The following is a 13942-nucleotide window of genomic DNA, read 5'->3' on the forward strand; positions in this document are numbered from 1 at the left end:
GGTGTTTCTAAAGAATTTTGGGGACCCTGTAGAAAAATGTAATCATTGCTCCCCAGATTGGTATTTTCATGTCGTAGTCCCCATCCACTTCTCCCTGAACCCTTTCCTGTTCCCCTGGACCTAGTAGTTCAAGCCTACCAGTGGTATCAAAGAAAGGAGAAAAATGTCTCAATGAATTTGTTCATTTGGGTGATGAAGCACTGGCTCCCTTCACCAGCATGTAGGGTTCAATAACAGCGGACAGGGTTTCAAAAAATTGCAGCATAAATAGATGAGCCCTTTAAGGTAATAGAAACTCTGTCATCCAGGGGTGAAATATAGCCTCTAAGCCCAGTTGGTAGTGGTGGGGAAACCATTCCCTCTCCTTGCCTTTCTCCCCTCCTCCCTTTACAAGTGTCAGAGCTGACAGAGAGCATTTGAAGTTGAGGAATGACTCTACTGACCCTTATCTCCCTGCCACCCCCACCCCGCTCCGTGCACTCAGGATTGGGTACTTGTACATGCAGAAGAATGAGAGGAGGGAAGAGGTTCTGGGAAATAAAGACAGTCTTTGCCAAGATGGATGATGTCTAGGATAGGCGTAGAAGAAGCCATAATTAGTTCTGGAATCGAGAGGGTGAATTCATCAGCTGCAGAGCCTAGCCTTCATTAAACTGGAAAGTTGGCCAGAATGGAAGGAAGAATGAGAGTGGATACAATAGTTTTCTCCCCCTACTTCTGCTAAAGAAAGTCCACATTCTGCCTGGTGGCTGTTGCAGTTAACATGCATCCAGATGCCTTTACTGCTGCCTGTTGATCATGCTGAAGAAGCTTAATTTTATCCATGTCCCTTCCTGCCCTTACCCTCCCCCATTTCTTGTCCCAGAATCACAGAAATGGAAGGTTAGAAGGGACTTCCAGTTACCCAAAATGACTGGTCAGAAAAGAATCTAACCAAGCCAGGGAGGTTCTCAGTGTAAAACAAGAAGCTAGCAAATAACATTTGAGTTTGCCCCACAAGAACTCAGAAACAGTGACTTGGGAGTTTCTGAATCACATTGCAGCCACTTGTTCATTTGACAATGAGGACAGCTGAGGATTTAAGAGGACTTCTTTCCTCATAAAGACTCCATCCCCAGTGGCTGCAAATAGCCTGTTTCCTTTCTCCTGGGTCAGTCTCTACCAAGTTCTCTTCATGGGTAGTTGCTTCTCTGTGGGAAGTTCATTCTTTCACCTTTCAGAGAGGGGCCTAGTTAGTTAGCCTAGCTTCACTCAATCTTCCCAATCTGGGGAGTCTCCCCCTTAGCTCCAGTGGGATGGAGCAGGGCAGAAGCCTCCCTGAACTAAACCTTTGTCCTGCAGGTTACTTGTTCTCGTAGGAACAACCAGAAAATGGTCAAAGCTATGGCATCACTGTCTGAAGAGCCTCTGCACATGCTAAGTACTGACAGCATGGGAAGAAGGCCATAGGTAAGAAGGACAGAGTTCTTTGTTCTGACTTGCCCTACCTCCCCCAGGTTTCAGCTCCTTGAATAGGCCAACTTGACAAAGTTTGCCTCCTATATTTGAGTACTGGGGAACAAGGTAGAGGCAGCAGGTCAGTGTGTATGGCCTATGTGGGCTGGCAGAACTGTCCAAAGTGCTGAAACAATGAAAATTCCTGACATGAAAGCACATTACAGCTGCATCTTCCACATCTCCGGACTTCCAATATCTACTCAAAGAGGTAGTGTAGTATAGTGGATAGGGTGTTGGATGCCTCAGATGTTTATTAGTGTGTGACCCCAGGCAAGCCACTTAACCTTTCTCTGGACCTTGCTTTCTTTAACTGTAAACTGAAGGTGAGGTCAGACTAGATTGCTTTTAAGATCCCCTCCAACTCTAAATCTAAAAAGGCCATGACAAAAGAATGAAAACTCTGACAGGTCTTCCCAGCCACAAAAGTTTACCAGCTACACAGCTATAAACTCCTTGGACCACTCAGTATCATAGAAAGTAAAAGTTGGAAGAGATTTTACAGACTCGAACTCACACTCCTCATCTTTAAAATGATAAAACTGAGGTCCAGAGATGCAAGGTGACTATTTCTAATTTACAAAATGTACCCATTTCCTTAATTACTAAGCAAGTTTAATTGGTTTTATCAGTGCTCAACATTAAGTTTTTAATAAAATATTTAATTAAAAAGTATACATTTCCTTGCCCCAATGTTGGCAGGTTGAAAACAAAGTTTCCTAACTTCTCCAATATCCCCTCTCTTTTTTCCTCTCTTCTACCTCCCCCCAACACCATATATCCAGATTACTCTGCTCCATGGACTCTTTAGGAATCAGCATTGCCTTCCTCCCTTCCCATCCCCCAGGTGTCCCGAGGCGAGCAGGAACTGTGGTCTCCTTAAAGACAAGGGACTCTCTCTACCCCAAAGTGAGACTCTGTGTTGGCAACTTCTGAGGATGAGTAATCTTGACATCCTGCCCAGTGGCTCAACTCTGAATTAAAGAAGCCCCATCTGTCTGGGGTGTGTGAAAAGGGAGGTCTGTTTCACCAGTTTCACCAGGACACCCCTAAGCTTACTTCTTGTTCTTGACTCTGTGGGTGTGTGGCTTTTCCCGCTATGATCTCTTCCCCCTGCCACCATTTGTCTCTGTCATCATCAATCAAAAGTGTTTATCAATTTGGATATAAGCACTTATTGTATGAGGAGCACTGCCCTAGGGAACTGCTAGAAATACCTGAGGGGCTTAGATAAGATATAGCCCCTGCCCTCTTAGAGCTTTCAGTCTGGTAGTGGGGTATCCCACATAATACAAAAGGTTTCCTAAATGAACTAACCCTTGAATTGGGTTTTTAGACAATAGTTGAGAATTTCATGGGAAAAGGGCAGAGGGATGTTCTAGGGATAGGGAACAGCATGAACAAAAGCACAGGGTAGGAAGGAACTGGGAATCTAGTCCAGTTTGGCTAGAGCATGGAACATGTGGTGAGTATGAGTATGAATCATGGAATCTAAGAGTTGGAAGGTACCTCACCTATTAAAAACCACTCTGGATCAAGGAAGTTTTCTGTGATATACCCAACAAATAGGAGAGAAGACCCACTATTTCCCCAGGAAGCATTGTTTTTCCTTATATCCAATCAAAATCTCTTTCTGAAACTTCCACCCATTGCTTATAGTTTTGTTCATAGGACTGAACAGCACAAGGCCCTCTTGTGCCCTCAGAGCATCCTTTAAATGCTTTCTGACAACTATCACATTCTCTCCTAAATCTTCTCTTTCTGTGCTAAGCATGCAATTGATCTTCCTAGGGCATGGTCTCAAGACACCCCACTACCCTCTACATGCTCTTCAGTTTGTCAATGTCCTTCCTAAAATGTCACACCCACAGCTGAACCCAATACTCTGGATGTAGTCTAACAATGGCAAGGCATGATGAGAGGATCACCTCCCACATTCTAGATCCTTTCTTTCCATTAAGGTAGCCTAAGATTCCATGCGCCTTTTTCACTGCTTTGTTTCAGTACTGACTTGTATTGAGCTCAATTCATCAAAACCCTCAGATGTTTTTTCACAAGAATATTTTCTAGCTATACCTTACCCAACTTGGTCTTGTGAAGTTTTTTAAATTAAAATGTAGAATGGTATATTTATCTAAAATAAGTTTCATTGTGTGAGATTTAATACAATAACCTCAGGGCAGCTAGTGGACACAGTGGATAGAGCAATGAGCCTGGAGTCAGGAAGATCTGAGTTCAAATGTGACACTTATTAGCTGTGTGACCCTGGGCAAGTCACTTAACCCTGTTTGCCTCGGTTTCCTCATTTGTAAAGTGAGTTGAGCAGGAAATGGCAAACTACTCCAGTATCTTTGCCAAGAAAACCCCAAATAGGGTCATAAAAAGTCAGACATGACTGAAAATGACTCAATAACAACAACAACAAAACCAATAATCTCATGTATCAAGATATTTTTGGATCCTGACTTTATCATCCAACATGTTAGGTATCCTTCTTAGCTTCATAAATTTAATTGGCCTGCCATTTATACATTTATCTAGGTCATTGATAAAAAATATTGACCAGCTAATGGTCAAGGGCAGATCCCTGAGGCACTGCACTAGATACTTCCTTCCAAGTGGACAATGAACCATTTTAGTGATTACTCTTTGGGTCCAATCATTTAACAAACTTCAAATCCACCTAACTGTCATATCCTACAGACCAAAGGTGCCAAATAAGTGTATCATGGGCCACATGTTGCCCATAATACTCTTTAGTGAATTCTGAACCAGATTAAAATGTAACTGGGAAATATTTAACAAAATAAAAAATAGATAATAAAACATACTGTTACTTTCAAAAATCAAATCAATACTGCAGTCAATACTAAGCCTACAGAGATCCTTATGCATGAATTACTATGACTATAGCATATATTATATAGTATGAATTAGCCCCACTTCTATTTGAGTTTGACACCATTGCTTTAGACCCTCTTGTCCACAAGGACAGTAGGGCAGGTTATAGAAATACTTTGCTTAAATCTGCATAAACTAAGCATACAGCATTTCTCTGATTTATTAGTCTGGTAACTCTACCAAAAAAGGACATGAGGAAAATCTGACTTGGCCTATTCTTGAAAAAGTCATGCTGCCTCTTGGTAATCATCATGGCTTCCTTTTTTGGATATTAACAATGTGTGAATAAGAACTTCTAAAATTTTTGTCAGGAATCTAAGCCTAGCTCACTGACCTATATAGTTTGAGGATTCTTCTCACCCACTTTTTGAAAATTGGGGTATTTGCCTTTCTTTAGTCCTGATGTAACTTTCCCATTCTTCCCTATCTTTCAAAGATTACTGACAGCAGTTGAACCCTTTCAGTAGTGAGGATTCAGTTCACTTGGGTCAGGTGCCTTGAGCTTGTCAAGGGCAGCTTGGTGGTGGTGATTGTTGTTGTTCAGTCGTTTTCAGTTGTGTCTGACCCTTCATGACCCCATTTGGGGTTTTCTTGGCAAAGACACTGGAGTGGTTTGCCATTTCCTTCTCCAGCTCATTTGACAGATGAAGAAACTGAGGCAAACAGGGTTAAGTGACTTGCCCAGGGTCACACAGCTAGTAAGTGTCTGAGGCCAATTTGAACTCAGGTCTTCATGGCTCCAGGACTAATGCAATATCCACTGTGTCACCTAGCTGCACTTGCAATTTTTGCTGTCCTTGTCAGTCACAAGATTACTCTTGTTTGCAGAGTAGGCAGTGATGAAATAAGATTTGAGTAGTTTTGTTTTTCTGTCATTCCTTATCATTTTCCTGCATACCGTCAGCTAAGTGGCACAGTGGATAGAGCATTGGGCTTGAAATCAGGAAGACTCATCTTCATTAGCTCAAATCTGGCCCCAGAAACTTACTGGCTGTGTGACCCTGGGCAAGTCACTTAACTCTGTTTGCCTCAGTTTCCTCATTTATCAAATGAGCTGGAGAATGTAATGGCAAACCACTCTGGTATCTTTGCCAATACCAAAAGGGGTCACAGAGAGTCAGACTCAACTGAAACAACTCTGAACAATACTGTCAGCAGTGATCTAACTTTTCTTTTATTCTTTTTTTTCCCCAACATGATTTTTTTTTTTGGCTAGGCAATGGGGTTAAGTGACTTGCCCAGGGTCACACAGCTAGTAAGTGTTATGTGTCTGAGGCTGGATTTGAACTCAGGTCATCCTGAATCCAGGGCTGGTACTCTATCCACTGTGCCACCTAGCTGCCCCCCAACATGATTTTTAAAAGCCCCTTCTGGTATCCTTGTTATTCATCTCCAGACTCAGCTCATTCTGAATTTTGAGTTCTTCTGACAAGAAGAAATAAGGCTGGGATGGTAGAATGCCATCATATTGTAGAAAGCCCTGAATGCCAAGCAAAATGATTTGATCTTCATTAAATACTTCAGTGACTGTAATGTTGTGATAGGTGATGTACAAAATGTTAAGTACACAGCCCCCTTCTCTAGGAGCTGAAAATTCCTATCTTTACCTGTCACCCTTTAATAACAACAATCTTTCATATCTGTAGAGTGTTTAACTTTTTTTTTTGAGCATTTAACTTTTTGAAACAAATTCATCGAGGTAGCTAGGTGAATCCACAATGCACAGAGCTCTGGGCCTGGAGTCAGAAGACCAGACTTCAAATCCAGCCTCAAATACTTCCTAGCTGTGTGAGCCTGGGCAAGTCACTTAACCTCCATTTCCTCTGATGTCTTCATTTGTAAAATGGGAATAATAGCACTTACTTCCCAGGGTTGTTGGGAGGATCAAGTAAGATAATAACTATAAAGCACTTAGTACAGTGCCTGGCACATAGTAAATGCTATATCAATGTCAGTTATTATTATTTGTCATTATTATTATTATTTTTTCATGCTTCGCATCTCATGGGATCTCTCACAGCCTTCTGTATCAGATGAGAAAGAACTACAACCTCCATTTTTTTTTGGTTAGGCAATGGGGTTAAGTGACTTGCCCAGGGTCACACAGCTAGTTAAGTGTTATGTGTCTGAGGCTGACTTTGAACTCAGGTCCTCCTGAATCCAGGGCCAGTGCTCTATCCACTGTGTTATCTAGTTGTCCCCTACAACCTCCATTTTAAAGATGAGAAAACTGAGGGCTAGAGAAGTTAAGTGATTTGCCCAAGGTCACACAATGAATTTGGAGCACAGCCAGAACTTGAATCCAGGTCCCCTGACCCAAGTTTGGCCCACTGCACTTTACATATTCTCTGTCCCAATAAGACACACAAGCTTCCTCTTTTCCCTGTTCTCCCCTCTTGTATTTTCTCCTAGGAAACAGAAACTGCATAGTCAATACATTACTGTTCACTCTGGCTCTGCCCTGACCCCTGAGCATTGTGAATCAGGGCAGCTGCTTTTTTCAGTACCCTGGGCTTGCTTGTCAATTGATTATAGAAGGAAAGATTTATTGCTGCAAGGAAGGGTGTAAGGAAGGGAGGGAGCGAGAGAGGAAGGGAAGAAACAAGGAAGAAAGGGAAAGAGGAAGAGAGGAGGGAGGAAGGAAGGGAGAAAGGTAGGGCAGGAGGGAAGGAGAAAGGAAAGGGAAGGGATGGAAGGAGGAAGGAAGGGAGGGAGAGAAAAAGGGAAGAAAGAAGGGAAAGGGAAGAAGAAATGGAGGAGGGAAAAAGGAAGGAAGGAAATAAGAGAGAGAGGAAGAGAGGGAGGGAGGGAAGAAGGAAGGAAAGATTTATTAAGCATCTCCTATATGCCAGGTACTATGCTAAGTGCTAAGCACTTTACAAGTATTATCTCATTTGATCCTTGCAGGGTATCATCCCTATTTTAAAGTTGAGGACACCAAGGTACTTAATTTAGGTTAAGAAACTTGCCCAGGGTTACAGTAATTGAGGCTTTATTTGAACTCAAGTCTTCCTGACTTCAGGTCCAACACTATATCCACTGCACTACTTAGCTGCTTCTAGGTGCTTTAGAGGCCATTGAGCCTAATCCTCTCATTTTACAAATGAGGAAACTGAGGCTGAGAAAAATTAAGTGACTTGTACAAGGTCACACAGCTAAGTAAGTGATTGAGGCAACATCTGAATTCATGTCTTCTTGACTCCAAGCCCTGTGTTTTGTCCACTTTACCACCCAGCTATCAATAAGATAGTATATTAGTTTATATTTCTATCATCTTACCTGATCCTTATAATACTCCTGAGAGTTGGGCCAATCAATTATCTTCTACTCATATTTCAAATGAGCAAACTGAAGCTGAAAGAGGGGCAGAGACTTGCTCGAGGTCAAACAACAAATCAGTGCTAGAATTGTGTCTGGAACTCAGCTCTTCTCTCTCCAGAGTCCAGGACTCCTATGCATTGTATATCCCAGCCTCTCTCACATGGCAGTTATTCCAAATATACTTTCTTTTTTCCGGTTAGGCAATCAGGGTTAAGTGACTTGCCCAGGGTCACACAGCTTATAAGTTTCAAGTATCCCAAATATACTTTTTAAACACCTAATGCATTCAGAACACCGAGCAAAGTGCAGGGGGAGATAGGAAGTTTGTCCTCAAGGAACTTACAGTCTAGTGAGGTGGGGATACGACACATAAAATTAGCATGACAGTTTTCTAAAAGTGCATAAAAGAGCTGCCAGAGGTTGTGTGAGATCTGGGGAAAAGGGGAGGTCATTACTGATCGAAAAGATGAGATTCTCCCTGGAGAAGGTGGTATTTGAGTTAAGGACAGATAGGAGGGAGAGAGGAGACGCAGAATTTTGACAGTCAGCATTTGTACAGGGGACAGCAAACAGTCCAGTTTGACTGGAACATGGAGTTCCTAAAGGAAATGTCAGACCAAGAAATGTGAGCTTTTCTCATTAGGAAACATTTGAAGCAGAGGCTTGACAAGAACAGATTTCTGCATAAGGAGTGTGAGTCTGACATTGGTGTCCTACCCTGCTCTTTTCCCTTTGTGTGTTTGTGTATGGAAATGCCAATTTAGCACAATTTCTGAGCTCTCTCTTAGTGCCTACTCCCTTTTTATGGGCTAATCACCCATAATCACAGTGCACACTCAATGCTCTGAACTTTTCAAAGTTCTCACAATCACACACAAAATATAATTACTAATTCAACTGAAAATGAGACTTCCCCTTCTCAGTAGAGAGGTGTGGGGCTATGGATATAGAATGTACCATACACTACCAGACACAGTTACTGTATCAGTTGGCTTTGATAAAATGTCTTTCTTTGTTACAAACGGAGTATGTGGAATTTAAGGGGAAATGACAGATACAAAAGGAAAAGGCAACAATGAAACTGAAAACAAATCATCATCTATTGATGGTCAGAATCCTGTGAAGGGGTTAGGACAAACATTATTATCCTATTTCATCTGAAAAAAAAAATAAGCCCAGGGGACTTATCTCAAGGTCACAGAGCCAATCAGTGGTAGAACTGAGATGAGAACCCAAGTGTCCTGATTTCCAGTGCAATGATCCTTCCACTAGACCATCCTGTCAACCACCTCAGACTATAGGCTGTTCTCCATGAGCTGTGATGGTCTCACCTGAGGCCACTCCACTGATTGCCTGGTCTCCTCCCTGGCCAGAACTGACCAAATGTCAGAGCAGACTGGAAACTCCCTGACCAGTTCAATGGCAGCCTCATCCAGTCCCTTCAAGACCTCCCTTGTTTCTGAGCCTAGCTGACAACAGGCTGAGAGACACCCGGTGAGGACAATCCATCGTCTCATAATCACCACGATCTGTTAGGTTAGACACCAGCAGCTGAGGACCCCAGACGAAACCATTCAGGTATAATGAGGCTGAATGGGGCTGAGAGGAAGGAGATGGATAGAAGTCGGCCAGGTTTCATCAGGGTAGCTGAGCCTGCAATCTGTCTTAGCCCAGATCCTCTGGCAATCTCGACAGCAAGATGACTCAGATGGAACAGTGAAGTTCCCTGAAGTTTGAGGTGAGAGGAGGGAGCATTCAGTCAACGAACAGAAAATAAGTCACTCGGCTCATAGCTTTCTTCAATTCAGACCCTGATGAGGCCTATTTCTTTTGAGTCTTTCTCCTGACCCTGAAGCATCCCTATGCTCAGGCAACTGGGAATCACAGGCAGTTTTGTCATTAAAGGATGGGTTGATTATATAGGCCCTGGCACTTTGCTTCTTTACCTCCTCATATCCTCCCTTCCCCTCCCCCTATGGCTCCCCTGGCAGATGGCCAGTACCTCAGGGAAGTGACTCCACCCACTGGTGCTAAAAATGCCTCGAGACATTATATATACAAAATCATTTTGTAAACCTCCCTCACTGTTACCAAAGCAAAACACTTTGAGTCTCCCTATTTTAGTCTCTGTCCCATAAACAAGTGGTTTTTTCTTAAGATGCACTAGGCTAGAGAAGAAACGGGCCTAAGAGGTCCTGTAATCCAACATTCCTCATTTTACAAATTAGGAAACTGGGTCCCAGAGGGCAGAGTCACTGGCCCAAGGTCACACAGCTAGGTAGTGACAGAACTGCCCAGCCTCCTGACCCCAATTCAAGGCTCTCCAGTATACCACACATCCCTTTCAAGGGTGATCTTCTTGATCATCCACTCAATATCATCTGGATGAAAATGTTCTTAGTAGGGGGAGAGGGACCACACAGCAGGATTTCCTCTAGGCCCACACCATTTGGGATGGCCTGACTGCTAAGAATCCTGCCCCCAGGCTGGTTTCCCTCTGTCTACACTCTTCTCTAAATGGGGCTGGAGGGCATTGAGGTGGCAAAGATTATGCCACTTACTCAAGAAAATTTGGCCCAGAAGGCAGGGTGAGTGAGCCCCCTGACCACAGGGTCCTCTAATGCCACTGGTCACCCCTTCTCTCCCATACACTTCAAGCCTCTTGATTCCTAAATATGATAACCCAAAGAGTTAGTGCTCACAGAAAACACCACAACAATATTCCTTGGTCACCCCTATGTTCTCACCTGTCCGAAATATTATCTCTGACAAGGGCTCCAAGGACATGGATGACTTCTTGGATGTCCCCTCTGGAGGTTTGTTCCAAATGCCTGTATTCTTTACAACCAATCACCCTGAGCCCCGAGGCTGTGCATCACCCAATTCTATACTTATTGGACTGTTTAGGAGTCGGGAATTGAGGGGCCTTTCTCTCTCTTCCTCAGATTCTAATGCTCAGAATGGGGATTCAGAGGTCATGTTCTTCTCTTACCATGAAGCCTGGGGCACAGGTGCAGCTCCCTGTGATGCTGTGACAGTCAGCCCCATTCTGACAGGCACACACCAGCCGACAGCCCTCTCCATAGGAGCCAGCAGGACAGGACTCATTACAGTGTGGGCTGGCCCAACCTGCATGGCACGTGCAAACTCCCGACACAGGATGGCAGCTAAGCAGGAGAGAGAGAGAGAGAAAGAGACGCTGGTCAGGAATAAGGAAGGGAGGACCATTACCCAGGCCCCCTCACAAAGTAAGCAGAAGGAATCTGATGGCCAGTTATCTGATGACAAATTCCTGCCAATGCTGGACTTTGCCCAGAGTCAGGCAGAATGTACCATTCCAGTCTTAGCTCCTAGCAGCACCTTGACATATATTTTGTTTTCGAGTTTTGCTGTACTATTTGTCATTTCTTGAATACCTCTGATCCTTTCTTACCTCTGGGCCTTTGTCCATGCCTTTCCTTCTGCCTGTAACGCCCTCCTCCTAGATCTCCAGCTTTCAAAATTCTACCCTTACCTTGAGGTCCAACTCAAATTCCACCTCCTTTAATGAGCCTTCCTTGATTCCTCCTTACCCTTCCTCACTCCAAGTGGAATTTATTTCACCCTCCTCAGGACTACTGTAACCTTAAAAAAAACCTAAAAATTTCTTTCCAATTTTTACCCTCCCACCTCCCCCATCTACTGTGGGGAAAAAAAGAGAAAAGAAAAAGACAGAATTCTTCTATCACATAAACAATAGTCAAGCAAAACAAATACAATATCCATTTATATCTCTCCTATGGCACTGAAGTCCCATCTTTTTATTTGCATGTATGTCTTATAACCTCATTTAGATTGAGGGCAGGGACTATGGTCTCCCCATGTCTCGCACTGCACCTTGTGCAGAGTAGGGACTCAGCTGATATTTCCTGAAGGCACATCCTGCCTGAGGTCTCCTAGAGTCAAAATTCAAACCTGGTTCTTTTGGCTTCCAGGCCCGTGTTCTTTCCACCAGAGCACAGTGCTTCCAACTGAGCAGGGAAACCAAAAACAGTCTTGGGGCTTCCATTGCTTCCCTTCGAGATGTGGGCCTGTAGGGTTACCCACCTCTAAGTGAGATGCCTTGACTTACAATGGGTGGGGAAGAGTATTGGGAAGGGAAATGAATTTTAGGGCCTTAGACAGAGTCTCTACCTCCCAGGTGGTCCTCAAAGATAGAATCATGGACCTAGAAATATCCTCTGGTGGGAAGAATGAGTGTTAGCCTATTCTGATCTACTGTAGAGGTGTCAAACACAGGGCCTATTGGGAGCACGGCAGCTGCAGGACTCCTGAGTGCCCTGGAACAGATCAAAATAGCATTGGGAAATATTTAGCAAAATAAATAAAAATACAATGCAACATAGATGATATTTATTTAAAGTTTTCTAAGTCAGTGTGTAGCCTACAGGGATCCTTATATACAGTTTAGTGGCTCTGGTTTCTATTTGAGTCTTACACCGTTGATCTTACTGTTCTCCATTTCTTCTAAGGTAAGACAAAAGAGGAAATGAGCTTGCAGGGAATGATGAAGGATCCAGATAATAAGTAAGGTAATAGAACTTGCTAAAAATGGTGGGGGTCTCTTGAAAAGAACAAGAGAGATTTATATCATGTGAAGCTGGTTATGTATGTTCCTGCTTAGAGACTGGCTTTGGAATGGGGGGGGTGGTGAGAGAAACAGAGAGACAGAGAGAGAGAGAGAGACAGAGATAGACAGACAGAGACAGACAGAGAGAGAGAGACAGACACAGACAGAGAGACAGAGACGGAGAGTGTATGGGGAGGAATAGGGATGGCGAGGAGCGATCAAGCTATGTCTGAGAACCTAGCTCTAGGATCTTCCAGCCCTGCTATCCAGGCAAGTGCTTTCAAGTCTTATCATGGCCAATTGAAGCTGGATGCCCTCATCAAAAGGTGACTAGAGATCCTGAATAGAGATAAATCCCAGTTCCCTGGCTGGCAGACAGCACGAGAGAAATTCCCTTGGGTCACAGGCTCAGGTCTCTTCCTGGGAATCTCAGGCAAAGCTTACAATCATTGATATTAAGTTGGGTTCCTTTTTTTGCCTCCTGTTTTTCCATTTTCTCCAGACATCGATTAATCACAGACTAATAGAAACTGAAAGCTAAACATTACAGGAATATTTTAAGGGTAGGACTTTGTGCAGTCTCTCCTCAATTGCACATGCTATGAGATTTTTATCAATGCTGCATCTGTTGGCTTAATCCAATCTTTCAAAGGTAATATACAATCTGGGCTGCTGGAATCTTTCCATGACAACTCAATTGTAGGGGGCACATTCAGAAGGCAGGTCTCTCTTTCTCTCTCAAGGTTGTTTTCCCTTATTAAGGAGGATGGCTCCTTTGCATGAAGCATAGTAAGTTTATAAAGGGCATGAAATCACTTGGAATTTTGTTGGTGATCTCTCTATTCCTAAGATGGATGATCACAAGCCAAGTTGTCCCAGAGGGCTGAGTTGGTGCCAGAATTCTGTGTGAGGAGGCCAGAGCTACTGGATTTGGGATGTTTCTGTCCTTTTTCTGGGCAATAACAGAATCACAGGGTTGAAAGGAATCTCAGTGATTGTTCAATCCCAAATCCACCAGAACAGAAAACACTTGATATTTGGCCAATCTCCATTCAAAGTCTTCACTAAAAGGGGAACCCACTATCTCTAGAGGCAGTCCGTTCTCCTTTTGGATGGCTCCAGTTGTTTGGAAATCTTTCGTTGTATTAAGCCCAAATCTGCCTCTCTATACTGTGCACTTATTTTTGCTATCTGTAGCCAAGCAGCATGAGTTGACTCCCTCTTCTATATTAGATCTCACCCCAATAAATATCCTAAGTTTTTTTTTTTTAGCTAATGCTTGAATGACGAGCTACTCAGGTCCGTCCCAGAACAAACGAATTCCCCTCTAGGGACCCAACACCGCTGATGGAGCAGCAGGGATATTCAGGGTCTCTTCATCTGCAAAGCTGCCTTCATCTCTTAAGTTAAGCAGCAGCCCCTCCCCCCCCATTTCTCAGTAACCCTTTCTTCCCATTGTGCCTAAGAGGAATGATATGACCACTTCACTGCAAAGGTGAAAACAGCAAAGCACAGAGAAGGGAAAGACTTAGAGAGGGTGTTTTTCATAACTATAGAAAAAAGATACCATTTGGTCAAAGCCTTTCTACTTAGGTGTGCTGGCCAAAGAAGGAACAA

General features: G+C 43.4%; 1 protein-coding gene across 1 annotated transcript in view; it reads right to left on the reverse strand.

Annotated features, from left to right (window-relative positions):
• The window catches only part of MEGF11 (multiple EGF like domains 11), a 297384-nt gene that overhangs the window by 54615 nt on the left and 228827 nt on the right, over nucleotides 1-13942 (reverse strand). The window contains exon 9 of the mRNA XM_027851943.1: nucleotides 10709-10883. Coding sequence (XP_027707744.1) covers nucleotides 10709-10883 — 175 coding nt within the window. The remainder of the gene's footprint in view (nucleotides 1-10708; nucleotides 10884-13942) is intronic.

Source organism: Vombatus ursinus, unplaced genomic scaffold (assembly GCF_900497805.2).
Source record: "Vombatus ursinus unplaced genomic scaffold, bare-nosed wombat genome assembly UNPS02009205.1, whole genome shotgun sequence".
NCBI lineage: Eukaryota > Metazoa > Chordata > Mammalia > Diprotodontia > Vombatidae > Vombatus > Vombatus ursinus.